The 19,151-nt window shown below is 36.9% G+C and overlaps 1 protein-coding gene across 1 annotated transcript in view; it reads right to left on the bottom strand.

Moving 5' to 3' along the window:
• Nucleotides 1-19,151, bottom strand: part of LOC128636210 (mucin-5AC-like) — a 146,802-nt gene that overhangs the window by 46,397 nt on the left and 81,254 nt on the right. The window contains exons 23-29 of the mRNA XM_053689254.1: nt 12,921-13,160; nt 11,630-11,786; nt 10,639-10,767; nt 8,225-8,375; nt 8,101-8,144; nt 7,422-7,637; nt 490-7,164 (exon numbers count right to left, since the gene is read on the bottom strand). Coding sequence (XP_053545229.1) covers nt 490-7,164; nt 7,422-7,637; nt 8,101-8,144; nt 8,225-8,375; nt 10,639-10,767; nt 11,630-11,786; nt 12,921-13,160 — 7,612 coding nt within the window. The remainder of the gene's footprint in view (nt 1-489; nt 7,165-7,421; nt 7,638-8,100; nt 8,145-8,224; nt 8,376-10,638; nt 10,768-11,629; nt 11,787-12,920; nt 13,161-19,151) is intronic.

Here is a 19,151-nt window from a genome sequence, read left to right on the forward strand (position 1 = left end):
TGTGACCTTGGATCTTTTAAACAGGCTTTTGTTGTAGTCAGGGCATTTACCAACTGAGCTACCTCACCAGCATTTACATGCACTGGTATTACTGAGTGGAAACTAAATATTGCACTTGCGATATTTAGGCAAATATGTAAAGTAAGTCGTATTATTTAAATTAAACTCACATATTTTTTGGTATACATAAAAAAGGGACTCTTTAAACATTTTAAAAATACTTTTGTGTTAAAGTTAAATCCATTTTGATTGTGAAACAGGAAGGGAAGAATTGGTCTGTGGAAAATTCCTGCAGCTCTATTGGTTGACAGTGATAGGTTTAGAAAAATGTTCCTAGGTTTACTTGGCCTATCATAAGTTTTTAAATGCTCTCCTTTATGCCCCTTTTTTCATATACAAGACAGTACTCAACTGTATGATGAGAATCATCACTGAGCACTGCTTCTAGCCAAAGTACACAAATAAATAGAAAACACTACCGGTACTTACCAGGTTGAATCAATGCTCCGTTTATATTGCACATACATTTTGAAGTAATAAATGAATCTTCAGCTTTTGTTGTTGAAGGAGCTGTTTTGCTGACATGTTCCCTAGTAGTCTTCTGTGAAGAGTCTGCAGATAAAGACACTAAAGATTCTTCAGTAGTCTTCCCGGAGATGGATTTATAAGATGTGGATTGCAAATTTATTAAGTTAGTGGTTAACTTCGATTCAGTCACTTTACTTGACACAGTTGAAGAAGGGAAACGGATTGCAGATGTAGAAGATACTGCCACAGTAGTCCTTATATTACCAAACGTACTGGATTTGGTTGATGTGTTACCCTCAGATTCCGTAGTTTTAATTGTTGGATTTTGAGATGTAGATTCTCCCTGATTAGATTCCGTAGTGGATTTATTAATAGTAGATTTAGTGGATTTTTCCTTAATGGTACTCATCATACCAGGAGCTGTGACCATTGTAGTTGTCATCTCATGTCCTGCAGTTTGAACCATAACAGTTGTTTTTGGTGGAGTATGTATTTCTTCCCTTGATTTAGTTGTGCTTTTATATGATGATATACCCTCAGAAGTGCTTGGTTTGGTTGTATTTATACTTAAAAAAGTGCTGGATTTGTTAGATGTTATCTCACCAGATCTTGTAGTTTTATTAGGAGTAGTCGTATGGTCAGTGGTTTCTTCCTTTTGTGAATAATCAGCAGTTGATTTATGGAGAACAGTACTTAATCTGGAAGATATTGGATTAGCAGTACTTATCCTATTAATTGTGTTTGCTTCAGTTGATGTTAACACCTTAGATGTTGTAGATATTACTACATCTTTCGTTGATGACATTCCTGTGGAGGGTCCACATTCAGAGCAACAAAGAATCTGAATTTTATAGTTGTAGCAGTAGGCAAATGCTCCTATCTGCTCCTCATTCTGGCAGACTAGACCATGACTGATATTGCAATACACGTTCTGCTGCAGGTCTTCCAGTGGGATATCTGGAAGGTTAGTAGATCTGCACCGAATGTCAATTGGATTATCACAAATCTTATATCCTGAATTTCTGATATTTTCAAATGTTTCAAAGTCTCCATATGTTTCATCATTAGGGAAACTTACATCAAACCATTGTGACCATTGACATACTGGTTTACAGTTAACAGTCGGTAAAGTGACTGCCAGTGTGCTATGAGAATCAGTCACCTTTTTGGTGATTTGTGACCCAGTAGCTACAACATCTATGGGGCTGGTATAATCCCCTAATTTGGGAGTTGTTTGTGTGCTTATCAATTTTTCTGTAGCTAGGCCAGATGTGGCTTCTTTACTAGTTGTAACCCTTACATTCTCAGTTAACAGTGTTGTAGATTTTAAAGAAACTGTTTTAGAAGTTGAGAGTTCTTCTATTGGTGGAGTAGATGGCTCGTAGTAACCTGTAGTTAGTTTAGATGATGATGCATTTGTTGTATTTACTTCCTGTATGGTTGTTTTCATGGAGGTCACTTTAGAGGGCTGAGTAGTTTCTGTTGAAGGTGGTTTATGAGTAGTGGTGTCTATTTTAGGTGATATCTCAAGTGTTGACTTATGGAATCCAGTACTAAATTGTGAAGATGATGCCTTTGCAGATGTTAGATCAACAGACTCACTTGATATCTTAGTAGTGGATGGCATACATGTGCTGCTTACACCAGGAGAAACTGTTCTGCCTGTTATTGTCCCTACACTTGTGATTGATCCTGCTGATGTTTCCACATAAATTGCTTTTTGGGATGTAGATTCTTCTTGTGATGATTTAGAAGTTGAAATAATAAAACCTGCAGTAGTAGTAGAAGTTGTACTAATCGTATCACTAACACTTGCCTTAGATGATAGTTCACCAGCTACAGTAGTTGACTTAACAGAACTGATGAGGAACTCAGAGGATGACATTTTACCGGTATTTATGATATTAGAAGTAGCTTCTTCTCTTGATGTCACCTCAACAAACTCAGTTGAACCTTTTGTAGTTGTCAAGGATAATGGGATTTGAGTTGAGCTTTCTGTTTCTTGTGATAACTCTGTAGATGAGTTAAAGAAACTTGAAGTAAGTTCAGACATTTTTTCATTCGTGGAACTAATTCCACTAGTTGATATAGAGACTTCATTAGTATTTAGAGAAATTGGTGTATTTGATGTAGTTTCTTTCTCTGATGGTTTTGTAGTCATCTTGTGGAAACCTGTAGTTAATTCAGAATCAAATTTCTTTGTAGTATCAGTTTTACCAACTGTTGTCAATGTGGTTGTTATTTCATTGGGCAAAGTACTAATTTCATTAGGTGCATAAGAAGTAGTTTTGTCTTCATGTGGAGTTTCAGGTGTTGACATTAAGAAACTTGTTGATGATGGGGAACCTGTCGTGGGAACACATTCAGAGCAGCAGAGAATGCGGATTTCATAGTTGTAGCAGTAGGCAAATGGTCCAGTCTGTTCCTCATTCCTGCAGACAAGACCTTGGCTGACATTGCAATCCACATTCTGCTGCAAGTCTTCAAGTGAGATTTCTGGAAAGTCAACTGGTCTGCACTGAATATTGGATGGTCTTTCACAGATTTCATATCCTATAGCTTTAATGTTTTCAAAGGTTTCAAAGTCTCCATATGTGTCATCATTAGGGAAACTTACATCATACCATTCTGACCATTTACATTCAGGTTTACAGATAACAGTAGGGGAAGTGACTTCTAGGGTGCTTTGAGAAGTTGCAGCCTTTGTTGTAATTTTTGATCCAGTACCTACAACATCTATGGGGCTGGTATGATAACCTGGTTGAGGAGTAGTAGGTTTGCTAGTCTCTTTTTCTGTCACTGGAACTGAAGTTGCAAATTTGCTAGTTGTTACTTTCTCAGATTTTGTAAATAATGTTGTCGATTTTAAGGAATCTGGTTTTTGACTTGTGGTTTCTTCTTCTTCTTCTATAGGCTGAGATGATGATTTGTAGTAGCCTGTAGTAATTTTAGATGATACTTTATTTGTGGTGCTCATTTCAGGTGTAGTTGTCATTACTGATGTTACTGTTAAAGCTTTAGTAGATCCTGTTGAAGTAGCTTCTTTTGTGGGTGTTGACACATGGAAACCTGTAGTATATCTGGTTAAACTTTCATTGGTTGATGCTTGTGCAGCAGATATAGTTGATTGGTTAGCAGAAAATGGCTTAGTTATGCTGCTTATACCAGAAGAACCAGGTTTGCCTGTTACTGTCTCTACAGTTGAGGCTAATCCAGATGAAGTCTCCATAGAAATTGTTTTTTGGGATGTAGATTCTTCTTGTGATGATTTAGAAGTTGAACTAATAAAACCTGCAGTAGTAGTAGAAGTTGTACTAATCATAGCACTAACACTTGCCTTAGGTGAAAGTTCACCAGCTACAGTAGTTGACTTAACAGAATTGATGAGGAACTCAGAGGATGACATTTTACCAGTAGTCATGATATTAGAAGTAGCTTCTTCTCTTGATGTCACCTCAACAAACCCAGTTGAACCTTTTGTAGTTGTCAAGGATAATGGGATTTGAGTAGAGCTTTCTGTTTCTTGTGATAACTCTGTAGATGAGTTAAAAAAACTTGAAGTAAGTTCAGACATTTTTTCTTTTGTGGAACTAATTGCACTAGTTGATGTGGAGACTTCAGTAGTATTAATAGAAATGGATGTATTTGATGTGGTTTCTTTTTCTGATGGTTTTGTAGTTATCTTGTGGAAACCTGTAGTTAATTCAGAATCAACTTCCTTTGTAGTATCAGTTTTACCAGCTGTTGTCAATGTGGTTGCTATTTCATTGGACAAAGTACTAATTTCATTAGGTGCATAAGAAGTAGTTTTGTCTTCATGTGGAGTTTCAGGTGATGATTGGGAACCCGTCGTAGGAACACATTCAGAGCAGCAGAGAATGCGGATTTCATAGTTGTAGCAATAGGCAAATGGTCCAGTCTGTTCCTCATTCCTGCAGACAAGACCTTGGCTGACATTGCAATCCACATTCTGCTGCAAGTCTTCAAGTGGGATTTCAGGAAAGTCAACTGGTCTGCACTGAATATTGGATGGTCTTTCACAGATTTCATATCCGGTATCTTTAATGTTTTCAAAGGTTTCAAAGTCTCCATATGTGTCATCATTAGGGAAACTTACATCATACCATTCTGACCATTTACATTCAGGTTTACAGATAACAGTAGGTGAAGTGACTTCTAGGGTGCTTTGAGAAGTTGCAACCTTTGTTGTAATTTTTGAACCAGTATCTACAACATCTATAGGGCTGGTATGATCACCTGGTTGAGGAGGAGTAGATTTGCTGGTCTCTTTTCCTGTCACTGGAACTGAAGTTGCAAATTTACTCGTTGTTACTTTCTCAGATTTTGTAAATAATGTTGTCGATTTTAAGGAATCTGGTTTTTGACTTGTGGTATCTTCTTCTTCTTCTTCTTCTTCTAAAGGCTGAGATGATGATTTGTAGTAGCCTGTAGTAATTTTAGATGATACTTTATTTGTGGTACGCATTTCAGGTGTAGTTGTCATTACTGATGTTACTGTAAAAGCTTTAGTAGATTCTGTTGAAGTAGCTTCTTTTTTGGGTGTTGACACATGGAAACCTGTAGCATATCTGGTTAAACCTTCATTGGTTGATGCTTGTGCAGCAGATATAGTTGATTGGTCAGCAGAAAATGGTTTCGTTATGCTGCTTATATCAGAAGAACCTGTTTTGCCTGTTTCTGTCTCTACAGTTGTGGCTAATCCAGATGAAGTCTCCATAGAAATAGTTTTTTGGGATGTAGATTCTTCTAGTGATGGTTTAGCAGTTAAACTAATAAAACTTGCAGTTGTCTTTGAATATATTTTGGAAGTTGTATTAATTGTAGCACTAGCATTTGCCTTAGATGATAGTTCAACAGCTGCAGAAGTTGCTGACTTAACAGAACTGGTGATGAACTCAGAGGAAGACATTTTACCAGTACTCAAACTATTAGAAGTAGATGTTACCTCAACAAACTCAGTTGAACCTTTTGTAGTTGTCATGGATAATGGGATTTGAGTTGGACTTTCTGTTTCCTGTGATGTCTCTGTAGATGACTTAAGGATACTTGAAGTAAGTTCAGAATTTATTTCCTTTGTAGTATCAGTTCTACCAGCTGTTGTTGTCAATGTGGTTGTCATTTCAATGGGTAAAGTACTAATTTCAATAGGTGTATAAGTAGTTTTGTCTTCATGTGGAGTCTCAGGTGTTGACTTTAAGAAACCTGTTGATGATGGGGAACCTGTTGTGGGAACACATTCAGAACAGCAGAGAATGCGGATTTCATAGTTGTAGCAATAAGGAAATGATGCAGTCTGATCCTCATTCCTGCAGACAAGACCTTGGCTGACATTGCAATCCACATTCTGCTGCAAATCTTCGAGTGGGATTTCTGGAAGGTCAACTGTTCTACACTGAATATTGGATGGTCTTTCACAGATTTCATATCCTGTATCCATTATGTTTTTAAAGGTTTCAAAGTCTCCATATGTGTCATCATTAGGAAAGCTTACATCAAACCACTGTGACCAGTTACATTCAGACTTACAGTGATCGTATGAAGTTTTGTGTGCTGTGCTATAGAAGTCAGTAATTTTAACAGTTTTTTCCAAGCCAGTATTCACAGTTTTCATTGAACCGGTATGATCCATTTGTTTAGAAGTTGTTGGTATTTCCTCTTCTTTCTCTGTCAGTGCTTCAGATGTGACACTTGTGGGAAAGGTGATTTCTTGTCTCAATACAGTGATTTCACCAGATGTTTTGGCTATGTCTTGTGTAATTGTGGGATGGGCATGAGTGGTAGATTGTTCACAATCCTCCAATAAGCAACAAAGTACACGCACTTCATAGTTGTAGCAAAGTGGAAAATGCAATTCTTGATCTTTATTTCTGCAGATAAGACCATCTGTAACATTACACGTCACCACCTGACCAATTTCACTTATGTGTTTATCTGGGAAATGCTCAGCTCTACATTCAATTGCTTGTGGATCACCACACATATATTTACCAGCTGTTCTGATTTGCTTAAGTGTCTCAAAGTCTCCATCAGATGTGGAACTGCTGGGGAAATAAACATCATACCAGGAGGTCCATGTACACATCTGTTTTTGGCAAGGTGTGGTCTTGTCTGTGGCTGAAGAGGTAGAGGAATCCATATATGTGCTAAGTGGTTTGTTAGAAGTTGATAAGGTCATGTTGGATTTTGTATTTAATATAGTTGATCCAATAGTAGTCATTGAAGCATTGATAATTGTTGACATGGGTTGGGAGGACATTTCTTTAGGAGTAGGTGTAATGTTAGACTCTCCACAGGGCATATAACTACAACATAGTACACGAATCTCGTAATTGAAACAGAGCTGAGAATATTGATCATGGTTGTGGCACACAAGACCTACAGATGTATTACACTGAATCATCTGATCTAAGTCCACAACTGGAATCTTAGGAAACTTCTGGGCTCGACATTCAACCTGTGATGGGACCTTACAGATGGAGAAGCCATTTGCCCTGATATTCTCAAATGTTTCAAAGTCTCCATCATTTTCTCCATACTTTGGGCATGAAACATCATACCATATTGACCATTTGCAGACTTCCTCCAGGCATGATGCAGAGGTTAGAGATTCTGGAGCTGTAAGAAAATTAATATAATTACCTATATTAATAAATGTATAATAAAATATTGAAACATTGTTTCCTATTGCAATTTAAGATTCAATATCATTAATAATTCTGTGGGTTTTGTTGAGCTTAAAGTGATATTCATAGAACCAGAAATCTACAAATAAAATGATGGCTTAGTAAATGTATAAACTTGAGATTTATTATAGCTCTCTTAATGGAGGCTCCATACATATTTAATTTTCACATATTTTAGCATGTTGTTACCTGAAGTAGAGTGTGTCAGTGATTGAGGCAATGTAGTTGTATCAAAATGAAAGGTTGTGGTTGGTGCCTTGGTGGTTGACACACATGGATAGACAGTTCTGCTAATGGTTCCATTAAATGAGCATGTTGCTATAATACATCCTCCAATGCCATCAGTGGTGTTGTAAATTAAATCTCCATACTTGTATTTAATGTTTCCATAGAAACAAGAGCAGGCTGCAAATTTAAGAAAAATAGATAACAAAATCAGCAAAGGAAACTTTGTTATATATAAAACATAAACCATTTAATACATTCTGTTTTCTCTGGGAAGAAAAGGCACTTGAGAGGTGACATGATTACTTTATATAAATATATTCAAGGCCGTACACAGAGATGGCAAAAGCTCTGTTTATCCCAAGAGCAATAAAAGTGTGGAACTCATTACCAAAGAAGGTAGTGAATGCCAATACTTTAGAATGGTTTGGATACATTTCTGGCTAGAAACAGAATTCAGAAATATGATTGCTTGTGTTAAATGGGTCACCTTTTTAATGGGATTAATTTAAGCTCAATTTGAGCTTTTTTGTAAGTATATTAGATTTGTATAGGTTGAATTCAATGGACTTCGCTCTTTTTTTAACCTGATCTACTATGTTACTATGTTATGTATGCATTGAGAAAAAAAGTATTGACAAACCTCGAAGGTCCATTTGACATTTTCGTCCTTTCTTCGTACATATACTAAATAAAAAAAAAGAAAGAAATATTTGTTCAGAGATGATTCTATCTAAAGTAAACATATAATAGTACTTAGAACTTACCATGACTCACAGTTCCTGTAGGAAGGCACCATCTGCCCAACGCTGTAACGTTTTCCATCATCGTCATAGCAACCGCAATTTGCCTGAGCAACACACTGCATGATGTCTTCATCAAATAATGGGCGCTCTTTTGGGCATTTAGGATAACACCCTAAAAAGATTGAGAGTAAACATTATAATTTAGCTCCAAATTAAGATCACTGGTTGAATTGTTTGTTCCCATAATTAAAGATGCCCAATAGTAAAAAGAAGATCATTTAATGAAGTACATTTTATGCAGTTCTCTGTTAAACTATTACTTCAAGGTAAGATGAGAATTACAGAATAAACACAGTTGGATTATTGAATGAATGAATTTAATTAATTAGCCCTTTTCACCATAGCATACCAGTTTCTGGAATGGGACGGTAAACCTAATAAAATAAACAGATTGCGAAGTATAGAGAAAGAGAACAATCAGTGAAATGATGATGATAGATAGATAGATTATAGATTGATATATAGCTAGATTATATAGATAGATAGATAGATAGATAGATAGATAGATGGATTGATATAGGAAAATAAAGGTAAAGGAGCTATTTGTAAACAATGTAATGCACTCCCACAGGTAAAATGGATCATTAGGAACAAATTAAAGGGGATAAAAATTAGGATACACTGTCCATTTATCCCATAATTCTTAATGTTTCCAGAAAAAAAAGTATAGTGTTCTGCGCCACATGATAAAACCGCACAGGCTCCCTTGAATTTAAACGACAGCCTAACACAATCGTTCTTATTAAAGGTTACACAAAAGAGGGGGGGTTGAGTGCGGCATAGATGCGTAAACCCTATATGAAAGTGCAGGAAGTGTGCTGCAATGTTTAAAAATGCAGGAAGTGTGCTGCAATGTTTAAAAATGCAGGAAGTGTGCTGCAATGTTTAAAAATGCAGGAAGTGTGCTGCAATGTTTTTAAAAATGTGCAATTTGTGTGCTGCAATATTTTAAAGTGCAGGAAGTGTGCTGCAATGTTTTAAAGATGTGCAATGTAAAAAAGCATATAGTCTGCTAGTCGTGTATATCAACGCAAGCTGTATCATAAAAATGAGATACAGTGGATCAGAAATGCAATCAAAAATGTAATTAAAAAAAACCTAACATTTTGAGTTGCAGTTTAAGTAACAAATCTCTCCGTGTGAAAAAAATCACATAAAGTTACATAAAGAAAGGGGTTAAAAAGTTGCAATCAAGGATACTATTACAAATCAGTACAAGTGAATGAGAACATTAAATTAGGAGATAGTCTTGATAAAGGCCCCTGCATGCCGAAACGCGTTGACAGACCCTTATTTGACATACCAGCCTGAGATACACGGTGAGCACACTTCCTATATGAGTCCTGTCTTAGCAGCAGTTTTTTGGTGCACCTGTATTTTTTTCATTTTCCTTTAGGCATCCGGATTCTGCAGCCTCTGACCTCACTTTGTTCCCGGATAACCTGCAACTACTTCAGCCGGATTCAAATATTGCAGCACACAAATTGCACATTTTCTAAAACATTGTAGCACACTTCCTGCACTTTCATATAGGATTTACGCATCTACGCCGCACTCAAGCCACCCTCTTTTGAAGGAGGCGCTCATTCCCAATACTTGTGTAACCATTCTTAATGTTTCCCACAGTGTTAATCTTTACCACCTCTAATGGAAGTTTATCCATGAACCACCTGTTCTTCAAAGAAGCACTTTAACAAATGACTCCTGAGTAGGGATGGGCGAATGTGTTTATATTCGAATTTGAATGTTAGAGCGAATGTTACTGTAGAAATTCGATTTACATAATAGAATGTTGATAAAAACAAATATTCTGAAAAATTCTATTATCGAATGTTATTTACAGTTTTCAAATGTCACTTTCGAATTCGAATGTGACATTTATAAAACACAGTTGTAGACTAGAAATACTATTTCAAATTCGAATGTCACATTTCAATTCAAATATTACATTTATAACACACAGTATTAGACTAGAAATACTATTTTGAATTTGAATGTTACATTCGAATTCGAATGTAGCATTCAAATTAGAATATTACATTTATTAAACACAGTTGTAGACTAGAAATACTATTTCGAATTTGAATGTTACATTCGAATTTGAATGTCACATTCAAATTCAAATATTACATTTCGAAATTGAATGAATACATAGCTAAACATTCTATTATTTGAACGAATATTCTCTAATTTTATTGAAAAATTCAAAAATGAAAATTCGAAAATAGAATGTTATATAAACGAAATGTATCAAAATTTGTTTTAAATTTTGAATTTTTAGAAACATTCGCCCATCCCTACTCCTGAGCTTACTACTTGAGATCATGACCAAATCCTAGCAGTGTTTCTATTTCACTGTTTTCTACATAATGTACCTTCTAATCCGGGAAGCTGGTTCATGCATGTCCCTCTGGGGTTCCTACAAGTCTTCATACAGGGAGCACCACACGGCCTGTAGTGCCACTCGCACTCACCTTCCGGATTGTAGTAATCACAGAACAACGCTGTTAACGACATACAATAGTCTATTAGAAAGGCCGCCTCTTATTTCAGTGCATTTTGACAGTTTTTCACAGCTGGACATCGCTAGTTCATGTGTGCAATATAGATAACATTGTGCTCACTCCTGTGGTTATTTATGAGTCAACAATGATTGGCTAAAATGCAAGTCTGTCAAAAGAACTGAAATAAAGGGCAGTCTGCAGAGGCTTAGATACAAGGTAATCACAGAAGTAAAAAGTATATTAATGTAACAGTGTTGGTTATACAAAACTGGAGAATGGGTAATAAAGGGATTATCTATCTTTTTAAAAAATAAACATTTTGGAGTAGACTGTCCCTTTAATATAACAAGTCAATCTAAGTCTATACCTGGTATAAATGAGGTACAAATATATGAAATCATACTCCAATTGACTGAAATCATACTCCAATTGACTGAAATCATACTCTAATTGACTGAAATCATAATCCAATTGACTGAAATCATACTCCAATTGACTGAAATCATACTCTAATTGACTGAAATCATACTCTAATTGACTGAAATCATACTCTAATTGACTGAAATCATACTCTAATTGACTGAAATCATACTCCAATTGACTGAAATCATACTCTAATTGACTGAAATCATACTCCAATTGACTGAAATCATACTCTAATTGACTGCAATTTAATATTTCAGAAAATGCCTTTTAGATAGATCACAAAAATTAGCACCTAAACACATTTTGTTTCAATTTTATTCTAATTTCCAAAATAAATAAAGTTATATCATCTCACGGTCCTTAACGTAATTTTTGCTTTCTAATGACAGTTCTGTCATTATTTTTAACCCTTGAATATTTTAGGGAGATGACATACGGCAAATTTCAGGGCTCCTCCATGTAATGCAAATTCCAGCTTCATTACAAGCAGCGGCATAAGCGGCAACAGCTGTACAGTAACATTCGCAGTCTCCTCCAGAGTCGCACGCGCAGGTGTCACGTACACATGCCTCGTAGTAAGGTGTGGGGTCAACCTGGAAATTTAACACAGTGTTCTCTTCTTTATTAATAAAGTAATTAAAAAATGTCATTGCTTCAGCATGTCATTGTACAAATTAAACTTGCTTATTACATGTTTAAGGGGATGGATTAAACCCATAGGTAAAATCTGGCTTTGAAGCCACAAGCAAAGCACCTCCCTTGTTCTGATATGAAGCTGCAATGCATGTGGTTCAAGAGCAAGTCTTTACCTTTGCAGGTGTTAAACACATACTAAGGATGGTACCTTAAAGGAACTTAATACCCAAAATGTATCTTTTTATAATTCAGATAGAGAATACAATTTTAAACAACTTTGCAATTCACTTCATTTTCTTGTCATCCTTTGTTGAAAAGCAGGAGGGTAAGTTCGGGAGTGTGCATGTGTCTGCAGCACTGTATCTTCCTCTGCCGCACCTCCTGACTCTGACATTCAAGGCCCTCAATAGCACAGCTCCACCCTACATCTCCGACCTACTCCAGATACTCTCCCTCCCGTCCCCTACGCTCTGCTCATGACCTCCTGTTCTCCACCTCTCTTGTTATCTCCTCCCATTCCTGTCTATAGGACTTCTCCAGACTGGCCCCTATTTTGTGGAACTCTCTACCTCGCTCCACAAGACTCTCCCCTAGTTTTCATTATTTCAAGCTCCCCATAAAGACTCTACTGTTCAGGGATGCATATAATATACACTAACATTTTCTTATCTTAGTTCCTCTCCTACTTTAGTTATCCCCATGCACCCCCTTTGCATGTAAGCCTACGAGTCCAGCTGCTTTGTAGATCACCTTCATCAGAGCTGATTTACAACAGGGCAACTCTTGGCAGGTCCCTCTATGTATCGGTCTCCTACAAATGCTACCTTTGCCTATCATACCTATGTTTATAGCGCTGCAGAATCTGTTGGCGCTCTACAAATAACTAATAATAATTATAAAGATGCGGTATAGTTTTTGGGAGGTAACGATTTTGAGCTTATGGGATATTGATGGCAGAGGCAGTTTAAGATGGTGATCACTGGAAAAACACACAATACCAGTCAAAGTTTACAAACCATTATCTACAAAAAAACAATGACAATATTGTGTACGACTCATTTATTAGAAATGATGAAGAATTGAAGACTCACCTTTGACTGACATTTTGTAAAAACAGGACCCATGATGATGCTACAGTGTTTCTGTGCCCAGGGTTGGCGGTACGGGTTGGTAACACAAGGGTCTCTAACTGGTTGCGCATCAGGGCATGTGGGAGAGGCTTTCCAGCTGTTCCCAAACTCTTGCTCATTGACAACTACAGACAGACTCCTTGTAGTAAATTCATTGGGCACACAGCCATCGTAATTACCACAAAGACCGCAAACGCTACCCTGAGGGACAAAACAAGATGCACAAAGTTATTAAAGGGACATTCATTACCTCAATATATTAATATGAATGGTTTAATTACATGTAGTAAAACAACTTTGCAATATACTTAATTGATTTATTTTGTTGTCCTTTACTGTAATTTAATTCTGAATGTTGTGGGCTTTCCAATTTATGTTACACATGGAAGTGCAAACACAGCTCTATTCCCCACAGTTATTGGTTACACACTCTAGTAAGCCATTTATAACCATTTTTAATTGGCCTCAGCAGAAAATATAATACTAAGTTACAATATGGTGACGCCCACTGATTTATGGACATTAACTTTACCCTTCTTTTTTTCTATATTTAAACAACTATTATAATTTTTAAAAATACATGTACAAATTATTCTCAGACTAATCTTTCCTCTATATACATCATGCAAGCAATGATTTATTAAGTGTTTAATGTCCCTTTAAGTGTAAACTGTTTCAATTAAATAAGCATAGCAAAATATTTCAAATTAAAACTGTAATTTGTTGTTTTTGTTGTTAAAAATAATATATCAATATGTCTGTTAAATGCATTTATTAATAATACATTTTATTTTACCCATAGTTAGGAACAAAATCTCTAAGGTTATAAAATATTATTTTTTTTATTTTTTTTTACAAAGTTGATAATTATTTTGCCGATTTGCTAAATAACAGGGAAATAAGAATCCCTGGTAATTTGGGAATACTGGATCTTGTATACAGAAATGGATATGAAATTAGAAGAGAGCTCAGAATACTCACTGTGAGGTTTTAGCAGGGGCTGAGACACCTCACCTGGAGTCTGGGAGCCTTACAGTTAAATTACCTAGTTTATTTGTTGTGTTTGTTTTTTCCTATCACATTCACCACCTGTCTTTTACCCATTTATTTTTAGTTATAGCTGTTCTTAAAAGGACACTCAAGTCAAAGTAAACTTTTATGAGTCAGATAGATTATGCAGTTTTAAGACACTTTCCAATTTACTTCCATTATCAAATTCTGCACATTCTTTTTATATTCACACTTTCTGGAGAACAAGATCCTAATGGGCATGTGCACAATCTCACAGGTTATACATATTCTAGCCTGTGATTGGCTGATGTCTGTCACATGATACAGGGGGCCGGAAAATGGGAGAAAAAATAGATTTGTCAGAAAAAATATATTTGAAATTCAAAGTAAGTGCAATTGCATTTTCTTTTTATTATGTAACTAGTCGATAAGCCTGCCCAGAGGGCAGTCTAATGTACAGTACACAAACCTAACACCCCCTAACCTAACACCACCTAACCTAACACCCCCTAACCTAACAACCCCTAACCTAACACCCCCTAACCTAACACCCCCTAACCTAACACCCCCTAACCTAACAACCCCTAACCTAACAACCCCTAACCTAACACCCCCTAACCTAACAACCCCTAACCTAACACCCCCTAACCTAACAACCCCTAACCTAACACCCCATTAAATAAACCCAAATTACCTAAACTAATACATTCTAAAGTTACAAAAAAATTAATAAGTTTACAAAAAATAAAAAAGCTAACATTACAGAAATTAAAAAAATCAAATACCAAATTTAACAAAATTAAACCTAATCCCTATTAAAGTAAAAAAAGACCCCCCAAAATAAAAACACCCCCTACTCTAATAATAAACTTCCAGTAGTCCTTAAAATGGCTTTTTTGCAGGGCATTCCCCCAAGATAATCAGCTCTTTTTTACAAAAAATATACAAAGTCCCACCTAACATTAACCCCCCCCCACCCCCCAAAATAAAAGAACCTAACCTAAAGGGCATTAAGCTTTTTTCTGCCCATCCCTAATCTAAATAAAACAAATCCCCCCAAAAAAACCTTAAAAATTCCTAAGTCTAACCCCCAGGCTGGTACTCACGATTCCTGAAGTCCGGCAGAGAAGGTCCTGTTCCGGGCGGTGAAGTCTTCTTCCAAGCGCAACCTCTTCTTCTTCCAGGAACATCCTGCTCAGAGCGGAGCTGAAGACCGCAGAGCTGAAGACCGGCGACCCTGGAACTGAAGACCGGCAACTGCGGAGCCATGGAGCGTGGAGGATCCTCTTTGTACGATCTCCACCGTACACTGAATAGTGAATTCAAGGTACGGGATTAAAGATATCGTCCCTTGAATTCCTTTTGGCTGATTTGATTCTTCCAATTCAAATCAGCCAATAGGATGAAAGCAACTCAAATCCTATTGGCTATTTAAATTAGCCAATAGGATGAGAGCAAGTTAAATTTTATTGGCTATTCAAATCAGCCAATAGAATTTCACTTGCTCTCATGCTATTGGCTAATTTAAACAGCCAATAGGATTTGAGTAGTTTTCATTCTATTGGCTGATTTGAATTGGAAGAATCAAATCAGCCAATAGGAATTCAAGGGACACCATCTTTAATCGCGTACCTTGAATTCACTATTCAGTGTACGGCGGAGATCATACAAAGAGTATCCTCCACGCTCCATGGCTCCGCGGTCGCCAATCTTCAGTTCCAGGATCGCCGGTCTTCAGCTCTGCAGTCTTCAGTCTTCAGCACTGCTCCATGCAGGATGTTCCTGGAAGAAGAAAAGGTTGCGCTTGGAAGAAGATTTCACCGCCTGGAACAGGACCTTCTCTGCCGGACTTCAGGAACCGTGAGTACCAACCTGGGGGTTAGACTTAGGATTTTTTAAGGTTTTTTGGGGGGATTTGTTTTATTTAGATTAGGGATGGGCAGAAAAAGAGCTAAATGCCCTTTTAAGGGCAATGCCTAAACAAATGCCCTTTTCAGGGCAATGGGTAGTTTAGGTTTTTTAGTGTTAGGTTCTTTTATTTTGGGGGGTGGGGGGTTTAATGTTAGGTGGGACTTTATATATTTTTTGTAAAAGAGCTGATTATCTTGGGGCAATGCCTTGCAAAAAGCCCCTTTTAAGGGCTACTGGTAGTTTATTATTAGAGTAGGGGGTGTTTTTATTTTGGGGGGTCTTTTTTATTTTAATAGGGATTAGGTTTAATTTTGTTAAATTTGGTAATTTGATTTTTTTATTTTCTGTAATGTTAACTTTTTTAGATTTGTAGGATGATGGCTACTACCTAATAAAATACTGTTTGATGCAGTTGGTTTTCTGTATACTTCTGTGTGAATCTGATTGCCTTTTTTACTTATAAGTAAGTCCAAAAAGTTAATACTCGAGTAGCTACTAGTGTGTGTGAGAAAGATGTTAAACCCATTTTTGTTGAGTATTTCTACAAATTCCTGCAGTTCATCCACAGTACCTTCCCATAATATAAGTATGTCATCCACGTACCGAATCCATAGGGTCACGTGTGCCTCAACCCATGCCGCCAGATCTCCAAACACTACCTGGTTCTCCCAGAATCCCAGGTGTAGGCATGCATAGGTGGGGGCACACGTGGCCCCCATGGCGGTACCTCTTAGTTGTCTGTAATACTTTCCATTGAACATAAATATATTGTTTTTAAGTACAAAATTTAAAAGTTGGATAACAAATTTGGTATGTGTATCAAAGTCATTACCCCTTGTTTTAAGGAAACTCTCACTTGCATGTATCCCTATGTCGTGAGGGATAGAGGAATACAAAGATTCCACATCTAATGACACCAAAAGTGTAGAATCAGAGATTACAATACCATCAATTTTTTTGATTGCATCGATTGAATCCTGAATAAATGTCCTCAGTTCTGATAGAAAGGGCTTCAAGAAGGAATCCACGTATTGACTGATGCCTTCAGTGGGACCCCCTATGCCCGATATAATTGGGCGTCCCGGGGGTTTAGATGCTGATTTGTGCAGTTTCGGTATCCAATAGAATACCGGCACCTTGGGTTTATCACTGTACAGAAAGCCTTGCTCTTGGCTTGTAATGAGATTGTTTCTTCTTGCATCATTGAGCAAAAATAATAACTCATTGTTAGATTTCAAAAAGGTATCATGAGATACATTTTGGTATTGTTTGGTATCTCCCAATTGTCTATTGGCTTCTTCAATATAATAAACTTGATCAAGAATTACTACATTTCCGCCTTTATCCGCCGGCTTTATCACCAGCTCATTATGCTTAATTAACTCATCAAGAGCAAGACGTTCTGCACGAGTGAGATTATCATTTATTATTCCAGTGAGTTGGATTTTTTCGAATTCCACAGAAACATTTTTTACAAATGTGGCAATACTGGGAATAGTTGAAAAACTGGGCATATACGTGGATTTCTTCCATTCTCACGACATAGGGATACATGCAAGTGAGAGTTTCCTTAAAACAAGGGGTAATGACTTTGATATACATACCAAATTTGTTATCCAACTTTTAAATTTTGTACTTAAAAACAATATATTTATGTTCAATGGAAAGTATTACAGACAACTAAGAGGTACCGCCATGGGGGCCACGTGTGCCCCCACCTATGCATGCCTACACCTGGGATTCTGGGAGAACCAGGTAGTGTTTGGAGATCTGGTGGCATGGGTTGAGGCACACGTGACCCTATGGATTCGGTACGTGGATGACATACTTATATTGTGGGAAGGTACTGTGGATGAACTGCAGGAATTTGTAGAAATACTCAACAAAAATGTGTTTAACATCTTTCTCACACACACTAGTAGCTACTCGAGTATTAACTTTTTGGACTTACTTATAAGTAAAAAAGGCAATCAGATTCACACAGAAGTATACAGAAAACCAACTGCATCAAACAGTATTTTATTAGGTAGTAGCCATCATCCTACAAATCTAAAAAATAGTATTCCTTATGGACAATTCTTACGGTTACGTAGGACTTGTTCTGATAACTCTACATTTAACAGACAAGCCTCTGAAATGATGGAAAGATTTCTATCAAGGGGATATTCGAAAAGGACATTGAAAAGAGCAAGGCATCGGGCATTGATGCAGGAGAGACCAAATCTTCTCTACAGTCAGAGGGTCCAACCCCCTGCAGACAGCAAAGTACGGTTTATAACCAAATATAATTCCCATTGGGACAAGTTGAAAATGATTCTTAAGAATAACTGGTATTTGCTGGCCCAGGACGAAGACCTGTCTGACTGTATTGATGATTTTCCGTCTATGACTGCACGAAGGGCGAATAATCTTAAGGACCTTTTGGTCAAGAGTGAATTCGTTAAGTCAACGCCTCAAAATTGGCTAGTCAGCCACTCTCAAAGCATAGTAGGATGCTCTCCTTGTGGTCATTGTGTGGCCTGCTCTTTCGTGAAAAGAACAAAAAACTTTAAGACTAGTACACAGAGACAATACCAGATTAGATCTTTTATTAATTGCTCCAGTACTGGTATTATCTATCGTCTATCCTGTAGTTGTCCCTGCTTCTATGTGGGTAAAACGTTCAGGGAATTCAGAACCAGAATTTATGAACATCGTGATGACACCAAAAATATTGATGTGGACAGTCCAATTGCAAGACACTTTGCTAAATACCATGACTCCAAACTTGATGGTCTGGAGTTCATAGGAATTGAAAAGGTAAATCCACACAGAAGAGGTGGAAATATTGATACTATCCTCCTTCAAAAGGAGGCACGGTGGATTTATCAATTAAAAACCCTGTCCCCTAGTGGACTCAATGAAAAATTGGAATTCGTTTCATTTCTCCCCAAAAAATAGGCCTGTTGGCCTTTTGTATATATTGGACCTATTGAGTTTAGGTATATTTTAGATTCTTTCTCCTAATTCAAACTAATAATATTCTATATTGCTACTTGGTGTAGTTCTTGCACTAGTTTTGCCTTCCTCCGTGCTCTCTGGGACTTGATGCCACCTATTTTGGCCGGCCCAGCTCCCCACACACGAACTAGTAATGGCGGTCAAAACTCATGATATTAATCTATTATTATTAGAATATATTCCTATATGTGTGATTTTGAATAATTACTTATTTAACAATTGCTTAGTATACTAACTTATTACTCCACGTATTGTTTCAATAACATCGTT

Source organism: Bombina bombina, chromosome 7 (genome assembly GCF_027579735.1).
Source record: "Bombina bombina isolate aBomBom1 chromosome 7, aBomBom1.pri, whole genome shotgun sequence".
NCBI lineage: Eukaryota > Metazoa > Chordata > Amphibia > Anura > Bombinatoridae > Bombina > Bombina bombina.